The sequence below is a fragment of the Trachurus trachurus genome (assembly GCF_905171665.1).
Source record: "Trachurus trachurus genome assembly, chromosome: 17".
NCBI classification, from domain to species: Eukaryota; Metazoa; Chordata; class Actinopteri; order Carangiformes; family Carangidae; genus Trachurus; species Trachurus trachurus.
Genome location: NC_139900.1, coordinates 7,874,205 through 7,889,712, shown reverse-complemented (window position 1 = coordinate 7,889,712; position 15,508 = coordinate 7,874,205). Strand labels below are relative to the sequence as shown.

Here is a 15,508-nt window from a genome sequence, read left to right as displayed (position 1 = left end):
ACACGCTGATGACTTGGCTGTTGTTTTTTTTCCACACTTTGGGCTGACTAATGCGGCCGCTTCCTTAAACCTGTTGTGTTCAGCAAAAAGTCGGAGTGAAAATAACTCACAGAGCTCACATGGACACTGAGTCACCGCCGCTCTGTTCATTGTTGCTCCTAAAGCAGCTTAAGGTTAATGTGATGAAGCTACAGAAGCTCAGGCAGCCGGCCAGCATCAACACAAACACACACACACACACACACACTGCACGCAAACTACATACAGCTGTAGTGATCCTATCAAAATAAAAGCCCATAGTATTGTAAGATTAAATACATTCATGCGTGATACAGTGGTTGTTTCATTTTCCTTGTGTATGCATATATATCTGTGTGCCACCCACACATGTTGTTCTGTTTATCATCTGCCCACAAGAGCTGTTGTATCTTCAGCCCACGTCTCTCAGTGGGAGGTCACCCCGGGGCCTTTCTACCCAGACAGATACAACACATTCCTCTACAAAGCACAGCACAAGAAGCAGAAAAGACTTCATTGTCCGCGCTGCCAGTGATCACGGCCGTTTTAGCCTCGTTCCCCCGTTGTGCGTGAAGCCTCCCGGGCCGTCTGTCCCTCTCCAGAGAAGGTCAGAACACAGCGTGACCTGCTGACCGACCTCCGACCGACGGCGTCCTGTCATCACCGTGACATCCAATCAGAGCGGTAAATCACATGAATAAAGTCCCAGTCAGTCAGTCAGTCAGTCGGTCGTTTTATATTTGGTGGATTACTGCGATGTAAAAGTGGCGTCTTGTGACTTTTTGGGGACACCCACTGAGATGTAGGTCAGTCTGACGCCGACACATTTACCATAGAAGGGAAGTGGGTCACTCGTCTATCCATGTCTGCATCTGTCCATCTGTCTTTACGTCTCCATACTCCGCTAATTGACGACTGTGAGAGCTGCAATAAAGCTGCAGAAATGTTGAATTACTACATATTAACACTTTATTATCATGGTTAAGTCAGTGGTTTAAACCTTCGTCTTGTGTCAGCTTTCTACTGCCTTCTATGGTGTTAGGGTCAGTTTTGACCCCTGTTTTAAATCAGCTGTAAAATACACTAAAACATTTTTTTTTCATCCGATTTGTTTTTCTTCTCTTGGTTACATTGTTAGGGTTCCTATCCGTGAATTTAATATTTTTTGGTGTGGGCCCCTGGTCCTTTTCCTATACCCCTTGGCTTCAAATTAACCTTCCTCTTGTCAGCTTTCTGCTACCATTCATGGTGTTAGGGTCGGTTTTGACATGAGTCTTAAATCAGCTGTAAAACACACTAAAACAATTATTTACAGTATCATCCTATTTGTTTTTCATCTCTTGGTTACGTTGTTAGTCTTCTTCCTTATCCATGAAAAGGTTGGTTTTGCACTTATGATTTCAGTTTGAACTCTCATTAGTGTTTTTATCGTTATAACCAGGCCATAATTGACCCGAACACCACAAATGTCATAATTTTAACCAGAGCATTTTAGAATTTTTTGTTTTATTTTGTTTAAATAGAGGTTCCAAGCCTTGATACAATAAACAAATCTATGTGGTACTTTTATGCATTTAAAACCTGAAAACGGGGTCAGTGGTGATCAAACACAAGAGGATGGTTAAGTGGTTTAAGAGACATTTGTCATTGAGTAGATTTTAGTGCCCCCCCCCCCCAAAAAAAAAGCAAAAAAACAAGCTTCACACTATGAAGACACATCTGGTGAACATCTGTATCGTTGTGAAGATGCCGCTGCATTAAGACGTGTCACACACCGAGGAAGAGCTCAAATAAAACCAGATTTTCTTAGGGTATGTCATGATGATGTGTGTGTGTGTGTGTGTGTGTGTGTGTGTGTGTGTGTTGTGACTCAACTTTCCGTAGAATCGAATGTGTGTGAAAACAGATTTTTTGCAGTGTGGATGAAGTCTGAGCCAAAGCCTGAAAACTTCCTCAGATGTAAAAAGTGGCCGTGTCCAACAAAATCCTCTCCAACATGATGCCAGCGCCTAGCAGGGTCAATTCTCTAAATGTATTCAACCGAACCAATCCGGTCTTCTACTGTACAGTACAAGCCGCCATCGCCACCGCCGCAGCGTATATACTACTAACATCTCTGTCACAGCTGATCTGATGTTTACAGATGTTTTTACAGATGTAAATATCTTCAGCTTTGATAGGAGATGAAGTGACACCCGATGGGAGCGGCGTGCAAAACAAGTCTTATCTTCAGTGTGAAATCCAACTGTTTACATTGATACAGTAGATGCCTCGCTATCGTGCATGTGTGTGTGTGTGTGTGTGTTGCTTTTCCAGGACATCTGGAGTGCATCAGCAAGTGCATCCTGTAAATCCTCGGATTGCAGCTGTGCGTGTGTGTGTGCGTGACGTCGCCGACTGGGTTTCCCCCCGTTTTCTCCCTCCCCCTCTCTCTCTCCCTCCCGCCAAACTCGCTCCTCGTTAATCTGCTCGTTAAGGATCTAATCTGACATGTGTTTTCATTTGTCTGAGAAAGTGTGTGTGTGTGTGTGTGTGTGTGTATGTGTCGTCCTCTGATGAGCAGGGAATCGACAATAGATGTAGATTTGCAGCATTTTCTCAGTCTCATCGTTGTGTTTCTTGTGTAACACGCCGTATGTTTCATGTGTGGGTCTGTGTGTGAGCTCCGTGCCTGTGAGCTGATTCATAGGGGGACGCAGAGTTTGCGGCCATAATTGTTTAGGAAAGCGAATCCAAACAATGTACATTGCGCAAGAGAAACAATAGCAGGATCCAGAGTTCACCCTTCCTTCCATTAGACAAACATTTGCCGCTAAAAGACGAGAGTCGGCTGCCGAAAGTCTGTTTCTCCGCCAGTTGTTTGTTCCCCGTTCGTGAGTTCGTCTACTGTATAAATGGTGGAAGACGGTGACTAAACTCTCCGGCTCTAGAGGAACCATCTGGTATTTTAGATTAAAGATGTTTTACATGTTGGAGAAAGCTTCATAAGATGCAGTAAACCTCGTTTTCTAGATGCATCCTGCAGAAATATTCTCAAATCTGAGAGTTAGGAACTAGCTGGTGAAGTTTTGTTGAGCATTGAACAGTTTTCTGGAGTTGGTGGAGAACAAAATAAAGTTAAAAGAGTCAAGTGTCAATATGCAAAATTGATACTAATGTTGTTCTGCTGTCTGCTTAAAGTTTAGCCACATCAAAGCAATGCTAGTGATATTTTATTGCCATTATATTCCAGTTCATTTATATTTCACTACCACTCTTTTATCAAACTGGTTGAGATATAAAACAGTGAACCAGCTGCTGGAGGGACAATACAGCTCAGTCATCGTTCGTGTGGTTAAATGAAACACAGCCAAGGGCTCGGGTTGTTCACAGGGAAAAGTTCATCATCATTTATCCAAGAAGAGAGAGAGAGAGAGAGGGAGTCCACAAGAGAAGGGATGAACACATGAATAGTGCACATGGAGTTCAGGAAAGAGAGGGAGGGAAAGAGAAAGTGATGGAGCAGGAGGTGGCTGGAGGAAAAGTGAAAAAAAACAGCCTGAGGCCAGAAGAAGAAGAGGAAGAGGAGGAGGAGGAGGAGGAGGAAGAGGAGAGACAGTGGTCAGTCTGTCACAGAGGTCAGGATCTGTCCGTCCCCTCCTGCTCTCCTTTCTCACCCCCTTATTTGTCTCTCAGCTTTGCTTTCTCCACCTCTCAGAGATCACAGTCCCTGATCCATCCATCTTTCATCTTTACTTCCACTTTCAAGTTCTGTCATTCAAGATGTTTTTTGGTACTTTAAACTAAGAGGAAATCCCTGACTTCAGTCCAAAAACATGTACACCAGGTTGATTGGCGACTCTAAATCGCCTGTAGTGCATGGACGTGTGTGTGTTTGCCTTGTATAGCCCTGAGATAGTCTGGCCACTTGTCTACGTTATGATTTGTTGTGATGTGTGTGACCGTACCTGCACTGATGGTCTTTGCAAACGAAATTAATTGATTAAAAACCTAAGACTGGTCGATTCTGTAGTATTTGTGACTGTTTTCTGCTTTAATGAACCTACATGAGCTGTCAGATGAATTAATGGATCGATGATATTATGTAAGATGGATCGAAAACAGGAAAACAAGAAAACAAGAAAAGAAAATAATAAATCCATCCCTCACTGACCCAATTCTCACGGCTCTTTTATACTTCAAAGAAACAAATCGGAGGAACCTGTCGCCGTGCAACACAGAACAAACAGCCAAATTACTTTTGAAGCCTCACGCCTCGCATTTTCCTTGAAAGCAAGCCACGGGCTAACCGCTCTGTGACAGAAGCACATTTAGTCCTTCCTGTTTTGTGTGGCCGCCGTGGAGATGAAAAACACAACCATGTGGGAGACGGGATGCTTTTTTAAAATTTTTGCTTTGAAACCGGTAAAGTCGGAGTGACGGCTGAACACAGAACACAGGAGCGCTGTGGTGAAACAACGACTCGCTCTGAAGCCACATGAGAAGAGACGAGACGAAAGGACGAGTGACGGTGATCAATTGTTTGTGTCTTCACAGGAACGGTTACATCCATCGATCATTCTTCTATACTATCTATCCATTTATGTTTAAAACAATCAATAACCCAACATCTACACATCACTCCATCCATCCATCCGTCCATCCATCCATCTCTTCATATATCTATTTATCAAGTGTTGATCCATTATCATCCATCGATCCATTCATTTGTCCATCCATTAATCAACTGTCATCATTCTAGCATCTGCTGATTTATTGATCCATCCGTGTATTATATCATCCAGTGATTCAATCCATCAACAGTCAACAATCAATTTCATTCATTAAAATTCATTTTCTATTGATTATTCCTCCATCCTGCCATTCTTTCATTCATCATCTATGAAAATAATAATAAACAACTTGTGACTCATGAATCAATTCATCCATTGTCATGCAATTCTTCCACCACGTCAACTAGAATCCAATGATCCATCATGTTGTTCATACTGCAGCAATAAATTAATCATCTATTCTTCGGCTGATCCATTACTAAAACCTAGAATAAATCCATCCATCCATCCATCCATCCATCCATCCATCCATCCATCCATCAAGTGTTGATCAATTATCATCCATCAATCCATTCATTTTTCATTGATTCATCAGAATCCATCTATCCATCCATTTATCATTCGATGATTCGATGCATCAACAATCAACAATAGATTTCATCCTTCATTCAGCAATCGGTGCAATCAATCAATCATCCATTCATCTATTTGTCACTCAATCAATCCATGAAAATGTATTTCCCGTTGATAATTCCTCCATCCTGCCATTCTTCATACATCATCATCATTATTATCATCGATTAACACACCAACAAACAAACAACTCATGACTCATCATCGTCCATCACGTCAACTAGAATCCAGTGATCCATGTTGTTGTTCATACTGCAGCAATAAATCAATCATCTACTCTTCAGCTGATCCATTAATAAGGCCTACGATCCATCCATCCATCCATCCATCCATCCATCCATCCATCCACCCATCCTCCCATCCATTCTGCTGATCATCCCATCAACAGAATCTCTGAAAACACGAGTCGACTGGAAAACAAACCCACAACTGACTCTGCACACACCACAACTACAACCACACACACACTGATACTGTCTGAGTGTGTACTTCCACTCATGTGACACCTCCAGGCTCTGAGATGTTGAGATTTCCTGTCCTGTGACTTGTGCCTCTGCTTGAGGAAACATTATTGTGACTTATTATGGAAGCGCTTCGCCCTGGGACACAACATCAGGAACAACCGGTCCTTCCATCACCGCCGTGCAGGAAATTCAAACATCCTTCTCAATTTTTTATTTCTATTTCTTGTTCTCTCTCTTTCTCTGTCTCTCTGTGTCTCTCTCCTCCTCCCCATCAGTCTCCCTTCTTTAAGAGGAAGCATTCGTTGTTTATGTCCCTGAAATGTCAAGGTATAAATATAGAATATTGGATGTTGTGGTGCTGGTCTTGTTCGGAGAAGACGAGCTGAAGGAAAATCCCCCCTCGGGTACTCTTACAGTTATTTATCATCATGTGAGAGGAAAACGCATAGCACTTATTCTGTGATGAAGTGCTGTAATTAACTTCTTTTCTCTCCACACTTTTTCCCCTCAACGTTCCTCATCCACCTCTGTGGAGGAGGAGTCGTCGTCTGAACGTGTGTTCGTTCTTTTTGCGGTTTTGCGCTCAATTGCAGGGTAATTAGGCTGTAACCAAAACAAAATGTAGCCCTTAAAAAACTCTCACCTTAAATGTAAATCTGTTTCTATTTGTGTACATGATCTTGTATCTTCTGGGTTTGGACCATTTACATTCAGAATCAGCTTCTTATTTCCTTCTCATACATTCCTGTAGCGTCTCAGTGCATTAAACCTGTTGAAGCTCAGTGTCCATGGACTTCAATGAGGCGGTCATTGGATAAATGCTGCGATCTTCTCAGCATCTCTGGGCTTCTGCGTGATGATTGGAGGGACTGTCTAAAGGCTGAATCTCTTTTTGATTGACAGCTATTTTGAAACATAGACCGACACCAGACAAATGTCAAGTTCAGTCCCATTGCAGAATTTTGCGAGTGAAGTCGAGAGACGAGCTGCAGCTCATTTCTTGGTGTTTGCATTTTCCATCGTACAGCTCAATCACTCTAAATAAAACACAGTTATAGCATCTCCTTGTGTCGGTTAAACATGATTCTCATATTTCCTTGTTTGAGTTTAATATAGTTTTGTTAGTTTGTGGGGGAAGGAAGGGAGGTATAAATAAATCGAAAGATTTTATGATGTAGGACGAAAACCAGCCGCCCCTCTTTGAAAGACCAGCAGCCACAACTGGAGATGAGTGGGTTTTCCCTTTAATACACAAATCTACACAAGAATGTGTATTGGAGAATCTGCAGAGTGTGCACACTGTACATGAAGCATACTGTAAGTGACAGAAAGTTAGTGTCGCCTCTATGTGTGTGTGTGTGTGTGTGTGTGTGTGTGAGGGGAGCATGGTGCCAGCGCAGCCTCGTGTAGGAGGCAACAGTTCAGCCAACTCCTAAAAGGATGTCCCAAATTATCCTGCCACCGACGCGTGTTCCTCGCCCGTTGCCTCTGCTCTATTTTGCCGCGCTCTCTGCAGGGATTCACTTTGTCGGGGCCACGATATTTACAGTAAAAAAAAAAAAAGAAAAAAAAGAAACCGTGGACGTGGGACAAGACCGAGCTCTGGTGCCGCTCCAGATTGGCTACGATACGGAGGCATCGGAGCTGACGGACCTGAGCCTCGGAACAAAAAGTGTTACTGTGTTTTTCATCTCGACCAAACGTCTGTTCGCAGACTGTGTCACTTGAGGGTTTGTGGAAGTAAAAGGTGCGTTACAGACGAGACCTCGTGAACCACAAATTAGTTCATGTGCCCCCCTCTCTCCCCCTCCTACGCTCGTCTTTAAATACACTACAGGATCTTTTTGTTGTTGTTGGGATGTTATCAAGTTGATGATACGGACACTGGGGGGGTTTTTGAGATTACAAAATCTTGTAGGTGACATTGTTTCCAAACTGGAACTAGATTGTTTAATTTTAGTACAGACCTCCTCCATGAATCACCCACGTAGAAAACATTTCCTCCACTGGCAAATATGTATTTTTTTTAATTTTTTTTATAAACACTGTAATTAGGGATCATAATTACAAACCGTGGGTCATAAGAGGGAAACAGGGAAGAGATATTTTTCCACCACAGATGTCGGAAATGTAGCCGCCGGGATCTGCTTGTGGACTCTGGTTTTCTTTTCTTCCTTTTTTTTCTCTCTTTTTTTTTTTTGGCTGGTTGACTTGCAGACATGTTTCACAGCACTGGAATATGTTTGTTCCATTTTGGGTCCAGTAATTTAATTATGGGACTGGGAGGAGTGGGCAAGCAGTGACATGCTATCTGATGAAGGGAAGAGGAGGAGGAGGAGGAGGAGGAGGAGGAGGAGGAGGAGGAGGAGGAGTCCAACAATACATTTCAATTAGAAGACAACATCTGAAGTGAAGCTCTGGGCCGGTGGACTGACACAGGGACCGTCCTGGAAGATAAATGCCAGCCGCTCTGTGTTTTCCCCCACGGAGAATAAAAATCGGTGTGAGAGAGACACTGAATCCCAACGAGCTCAGTGACTCTGGGAAAATCAAAATACACAGCGATCATTAGCATTGATCTTTATGTTATATCTCCTATAGACACGTGATCAATAACTTGTCTATGTCAGTTATTGGTGAAGTGAAACAGTTGTTGGTTTCAGCCTTTTGGTTATTGATTGGGTTTTCTTGAATTCTTGAATCGCCTGTGGGCATTTTCCACTGTTTGCAGACAAAGTGATGTATTGACTATGTATTGATTAATGAGTGAAAGTGATCCTTGGTTACTTAGTTCAACCATCAGTCTCACATGTTTCATGACTGTACAGACCAACTCAATGTCTTTTGGTTGATTTGTGTTCATAAGCTTCACTTTAAGGTTCAGAACTTGACATTTTATATCCGCGCAGCACCACAACAAACTGTTTTCATGATCGATTCATCTACCAATTACTTTCTTGATTGATCTGTAAAATATGAGAAGCTATAAAAAGCCTGTGGTGTCGTCTTCATGTGTTCTTTATCGTCCAAATGACTCAGGTTAAAGTAAAGAAATCCAGAAAACCCTCTCATTTGAGAAGCTTAAAGGGATAGTTCAACATTTTGGCAAATTGGCCCATTGCAATAATCCCTATAGTCATAGCAGTAGGTTTGTTACCTTTAATTGTCGGTGCAAGCTGTTTTTACAACGGCGGAGCAGAGCCGTGAGCTGCTCAGAGCTACGCTACGGAGGTTCATGGGATTTCTTGGTTTCCCTCATCAAACTCATCAAATACACAATCCAACAACTCCACAACGCTCTGGTGGACAAGTTGTGACCTGCACATTCACAGAGTTGTTTTAGAGGTAAATTCATGCAAAAACGCTGATGCGCGTTCCCGTTGGGGTCAGTTTTTCAGCAAGCAGTCTCTGCATTTGCCTCTAAAACAACTCTGTCTCGTAACGTTCTGTTATTATCTCATAGCGTGGTGAATTAGCCTCCGTAGCGTAGCTCTGAGCAGCTCGCAGCTCTGCTCCGCCGCTCTAAAAACAGCTTGCATCGACAAATAAAGGTAACGAACCTACTGCTATGACTATAGGGATTGTGGCAATGGGCCAATTTGCCAAAATGTTGAACTATCCCTTTAACAAGTTTGCCAGGTCAAAGTTGGACCTGTTGAGGTTTCAGTGTTTTGCTCGTGGCCACTTCAGCAGAGCAGACCGTCCTGTACAACGTTTCTGTTTCTGTTTCCAATCACGGCCTCGCCTGTGCAGGATCACATCTTGGAGCTGACGTTGAGCTCAGTGGCATCAAACGCTGAAATAAAACTCTTCAATATCATCTCAGGAAATTTTCAAGTAGCCAAAGGACTTACTTACCCCCCCCTCCTACCCCTCCCACCCCTTCAACGGGCATATTTCGAGCATTTGACTCGGTCCCAAGAACAACAGTGCTCCTGCCAAGTCAGAGAGCTATGAGATACACCCCGCCATCGTCCAACATAAACTCACACAACAAATAAATGAAACCGATCGAGCGAAGCAGCAGAGGGACCCTAAGGAAAAAAAAAAAGCAGCAGGGATGGCAAACGCTGATTCCCGTACGTACGCCGTCAACCCTAATGTGGAAATGTTTGGCCTCTTGTCTGCAGACTCTCCACGGTGAACGGAGCAGACAGACAGATCGACAACCGGCTCCTCCAGACGTAAACTACAGTACAAACTGCCTCATCATCATCATCATCATCATCATCTCTCACACTTTTTCCACCACGTTTTGGGAAGCGAAGCAACGTGAACACACTCCTCCTCTTGCTCTGAGCACAATACTAAAACGATTAGCTCACGTTAAAAAACCTGATGAAAAACCATAACATTTGATTTAACGACGGCCTCGCTGCAGCACATTAACCTATGGAAAAGTCATTTCAGCAGACAATAACACTCTGTTGGTGGCGTGCAACAGTGCCAGCCACTGACTAAAAAAAAATGTTTTATCACCGGGATTTATTACATTTCATTAAGTACTTAAACAGCATGATTGCATACTTATATTGCTCCCTGGGTTATCACACACAATAAGGTCATTGCAGAATCAGGTTTTGGAGCAGCAGCAGCAGCAGCAGCAGCTCTCCTGCACGTCGGTCGGTCGGTCGCCACACACTGATGTACTTGTGTAATCCACTGAACAACACAATATCCACTATCTGTCTGGGAAGGCTAATGGTTTATGAGTCCCCCGGTGGTGGAAACATGATCCAATAGTATTGGAGGACCCCATCTGTGAGACAGAGGCCTGGACGGCCAGCAGTGTGATTTACACAGGAGCCGTTTATGGAGCTTTTAAAAAAGACAGAGGAGCCGACGTAAAAAAAAAAAAAAAAGAGCTTATTTATGGACGGCAGCAACACATGGGTTGTTGTGTGGATGCATACAATTAAGTGTGTGTTCCTGTGTCAAGGAGAGGGGGAATGTGTAACCATCAGACATGCACAGGAATGATTTGTGCTGACTGTTTGGTATGTCTGTGTGCGGCGTCGTCGTCAGTCCATAAGAGCATTTTTTAAGACGTTTACAACCCAAACTACGTCTGACTGACCTGTGAACAGCCTGATACACCACACACACACACACACACACACACACACACACACACACACACACACACACACACACACACACACACACACACACACACACACACACACACACACACACACACACACACACACACACACACACACACACACACACACACTCTCATTTATCTCCTCTGTTGATTTACAGCATCTGCAGATCACTTTCCTGCAGAGTCATTCATCATTTCTGCTACTCAGTGTCACATATTGGTGAGAAATGCCGATTACAAGTTCCCACAGTCCATAACCGAAGGTCCTTAAATCCATATTTAGTCAATTTACCAAACTAAAAGCAGAGAAAAGCTGCAAATCTTCATGAAAAAAGTGGATTTCTTATCTTTTTCCTCCTTAACTGACTTGAACCACTAGTTAAATATCAACTGCTGCTCATTAATTTCCTGGTAATTGATTACAGGACTTCTCTGTGCAGCAGCAGTTATCTTTGCAATTTGTAATTGGAAAACATGAAGGTGAACGAACGAGAACGAGGCGAGAAAACAAAACCAGCTTCAGAGAGAAGACATCATCTCTAATGCAAGAATGAAAGTAAAAAAAAAAGCATGCAGACAGCACTTCCATTTGTTTTAAAAAAAATTAAATCAGATCCTCCAGGCTCCTTTTCTGCAAACAACAAAACCAGACGAGGTCGATTCCTCCTCCAAATACAAACAGACAAACTTTGCCTGCAAAATGAAAAGTAAACATCAGGTCTTTATTCGTACCAATGAGCAAACTCGACTCCCATCATCAATACAGAAAGCTGCTCTGCTCTGAATTCACATCAAACTCAGCCAGAGTAGATACTCCCCTCCCTCCCTCCCTCCTTCTTATCAAGGATGAATTACAAAGCTCATCGAAGCCCATTTCCTCTCAAGTCATTTCCAGCTTCATATCTCAACCTCCTCCTTTGCTCCCTGTCTGTCTGCCTGGTAGGATCAGATACACAGTGTAACTCCTTCACCAATAGGTGGCAGAGTTTCATACTGTATCCAGGCAGGGTTGAGGAGGAGGAGGAGGAGGAGGAGGAGGAGGAGGAGAGGGTGGGAGCACGAGAGAGAGAGAGAGAGAGGAGTGAACTCTTACTTGCAGTCTCTGTCCTCCAGATCAAAATGCGGGTTGAAGTTGATGAGGATCTTCTGTCCGGGCTCGGGGGCGGTGATCACCCACACGCACTGCTGGGAGGGCGGGTAGGCGCCGGGGTAGCCCGGGGAGGTCAGGTAGTCCGGGGCGTCTATCTCTATATTCCCCCCGCATTTATCTGCAGCGACGGAAGGAAGGATGGATGGGAGGGAGGGAGGGAGGGAGGGAGGGAGAAGAAGAGAGGGGAGAAAAAGGCGGAAAAGTTGTTCAGTCAGTTAGTGGAGAGAGAAATTGACTTTCTGGCCACTGAGCTGCGGCCCCAAACAGTTTGATGTCAGAGATGTGAGAGCATCAGCAGCGGGAGGTGGAGAGGGAGGAGGGAGGAGGGAAACTATGAGACCTGGAGCTGAGGCTCACACCAGGAATCCAAACATCATCCACCAGCAGCAGCAGCAGCAGCAGCAGCAGCAGAGCAAACATGATGTTGACACTGATTCCTGCACCAAAGCCTCCAAACTCTCACATCATCATCATCATAAAAGCTCTGCACATTTTCTATCTATTCTATCATCAATTAATTAATTAGACTGTTAAGACACAAGGTGTGGTGGTGGTGAAGTGACCTGAGCTCTGCATCCTGTGATGTGACGCCCATGTAAGGTGAGGTGAGGTGGGCTGACTGCTGCTGCTGCAAACAGACAGGGTGCTGATCACATTTAATTTTCTCAATGAATGATTTATTAAATTGCTTGTCGCCTCCACCAGGCTCCAGCGGCAGCGCGCGCTAAAGCTGCAAACAAATGCTTATTATAATATTCCTATTATAATGAGGGCAATCTAATCTAAACATGAGGACTTGTGCTGTTTGTGTGGCGATGTTACATGGACTGTGAAGGACTTTGTGGCTCTTTCACAGCCTCAATTAATATTTAAAATATATATTCAATGTGCATTTTGCATCTTTATCCCTCCCTGAAGATATAATAAAGAGTATAAACAGTGTGTGACTTGAATCCCTGCAGACGAGCTCTCGGAGGGAGAGCCGCGGCATAACAGGTGAGAGGCAACAAAGGTGCAAAAATGATGCAAAACGGATCAATACGCAGCAGCAGCAGCCTGTTGTCAAGCCACATGGATTCATACAGTCAGTCAACACCTACCGGTCTGAGTCAACGAGGCAACCAAGACGACTTGGGCGAAAAGGAACAATAGCAATCCACTACGCATCCTTGTCAGATTGTACATCACAGACACTGGAATAAAAAATTAAAAGAAGAATAAAGAAACACGGAGGCGACAAAGGAGAAGGGAATTAAAAAAAACTCCGTCCAGATGGGTTTAGGTCCAGATGAGGGATCAGGGAAACACACAAAAAATAGCCGAGAATTGTCTCAAAGTAAGAGCTGTGGTTGTTGTAGGGTCTCCAGCATCCTGCGAGCTTCAGCACCAGATCCCTGCGTCTGTCAGGGAGCAACTTGCCATCTCCTCCTCCTCCTGCTGCGTGGAACTACAAAATATCAAAGACAAATAATCCAAATGAAAAGATGAAGAATCAAAAAAAGGGGAGAAGAAAAATCATCCGATCGCCCAAAAGTGGCAGCAGCGGCGGCAGCCCCGTGCGCGCCCTCGATTCTTCATCAAAATCCTTCTCACTTCTGGATCCCCCCAAAAAAACACGAGATGTAGTTTCCAAAGAGGAAAACAGGAGGAATCACCACCAGTTCGCCGGTTTCAGTGGAGGAGAAGAGCGACCGCGGCGGATCATCCAACAGATCTTCTTCACTCCTCCGTGGTGTTTCAGCTCGTTCTCGCTCCGCTCCGGGGAAAGAAGAAAAAACACACACAACAATGTCACGAACAACGACGGACGAGCTGTGGAAGTATCACAGCGGAATTTCCACTCCCCAAATTCCTGCTCGTATAGACGCAGACTTCGCGCAACCGGCGAGCGAGAGAGAGCGAGAGAGCGAGAGCGAGCCAACCGACCGCTACGAGGAGCTGGAGCAACTGAGACTGACACTGTGGTGCGTCCTCTGTGCGCTCCTGACGCGCAGCCAGGCAGCAGGGCTGGAGCTCAACGACTGCGCACGCAAACTGGCGCTGGTAACGAGGAGTGGGCAGTGTCTCTGTCCAGGGCCGTTGTATAGGGGAGAAAGGTGATGATAATTCCAGGGGCCCAGCGCCCAGTGGGGCCCATAAAAAAACCCCAGTAGTCTAATCTTTGTATGACTGATTTATTCTGCGTAAGACCCTGACTAATACTCATAGTACACTGTAAAAACTCAACATCTTTCCAAGAATATTTGTCTTATTTCTTGTCCAAATGTCTCATTTCTAGTCAAAACTAATCTCTTTCCACTTAAAATAAGACTCATTACCTAAAAATTAACTTGTTTTTAGATCATTTTCACTAAAATTCACTATAGATAGAAAAATCTGCCAGTGAAAGTAAGTTTTTTGTGCTTGTAATAAGGAAGAAAAACTTGCTCCACTATCAGATTTTTTCTACTTATTCCAAGTGTAAATCAGCTTGAAAGAAGTAAAAAGTGTCTAAAAACAAGCTACTTTTAATATGATGTGTCTTATTTTAAGTATAATGAGATTTGTTTTGACTAGAAATTACATTTTGACTAGAAATAAGACAAATATTCTTGCTAAGATACTTGAGTTTTTGCAGTGTAATGCTGCATTAACATCAAAACAACGAAGGCTAAATAAAAAACAATAATACATACGTAGTCTAAGAAAAAAAAGGAAAAGTTAGGGGGAGGGGCCCACTTTAGTATTCTTTAAGGGGGCCCAGAATTCCTAGCAACGGCCCTGTCTCTGTCCACGGAGCCAGAGCAGAGTCCACACTTCTGACTCTAGTGTGTGTGTGTGTGTGTGTGTGATCGGTGTCTTTTTACACTTTGTCCCGCTGAACACACATTATGTCCACGGGTTTTGGTTTGTTGAGGCCGGAGAGTTTGACGTGATGTTGAAACATAGTATGTTTCTATGTTTCTATGTTTCATCATCTTTAATATTTTTGAAATAGAGTATAATATTGGTGTTGAAGGAAGCCAATGTAATTATAACAACAGAGAGGGGCAGGTTCTATAAGTTTTCTTCATCCTGCTCCTTTTCATTCATGGTGACAATGTGTACATTATGTAAATATGTGCAACCATGTGTAGAATGTAGCCTATACCATGAATGGAATAAATAAATACAAAATGAAATGAGTTAGACGTGATGTTCATGTTCAGGTTTGGAGGCAGATAGGCCTACAGGTTCCTCCTATTGTGAAAAAGGAAAAAAAAAACACGTAACTGCACCTTTTCTGTTTCCTTTTGATCAATTAATAATCAAACGTCAACAAAGCACGTTTTGACTTTAAAGGGTAAATCACACATTTTTAAACTGAGTGAAAATGAAAATCCCAGTGACAAGTCTCCAGAGTGAACAAGAAGATTGTGTTTTATATTAAATAACCTGAAGTGGATTCAAGTCCTTTATTCATTTTTAACTTGAACAAAGAAAGGATCAATAATCCTCTCAGTCTCACTGATGGAGGATGATGGCAGAACAGGTGATCTGAAAGTGTCAGGGATGATGCTGACAACCACTGAACCGGATCAAACAGGAAACAACTGAGAGAGAA

At 43.4% G+C, this 15,508-nt stretch overlaps 1 protein-coding gene across 1 annotated transcript in view; it reads right to left on the bottom strand.

Moving 5' to 3' along the window:
- Window positions 1–13,841, bottom strand: part of LOC311000279 (neuropilin-1a-like) — a 101,559-nt gene extending 87,718 nt beyond the window's left edge. The window contains exons 1-2 of the mRNA XM_083990948.1: window positions 13,026–13,841; window positions 11,869–12,043 (exon numbers count right to left, since the gene is read on the bottom strand). Of these exons, the coding sequence (XP_083847074.1) occupies window positions 11,869–12,043; window positions 13,026–13,110 (260 nt within the window). The 5' untranslated portion in view covers window positions 13,111–13,841. The remainder of the gene's footprint in view (window positions 1–11,868; window positions 12,044–13,025) is intronic.
- Window positions 13,842–15,508: the final 1,667 nt, after the last annotated feature.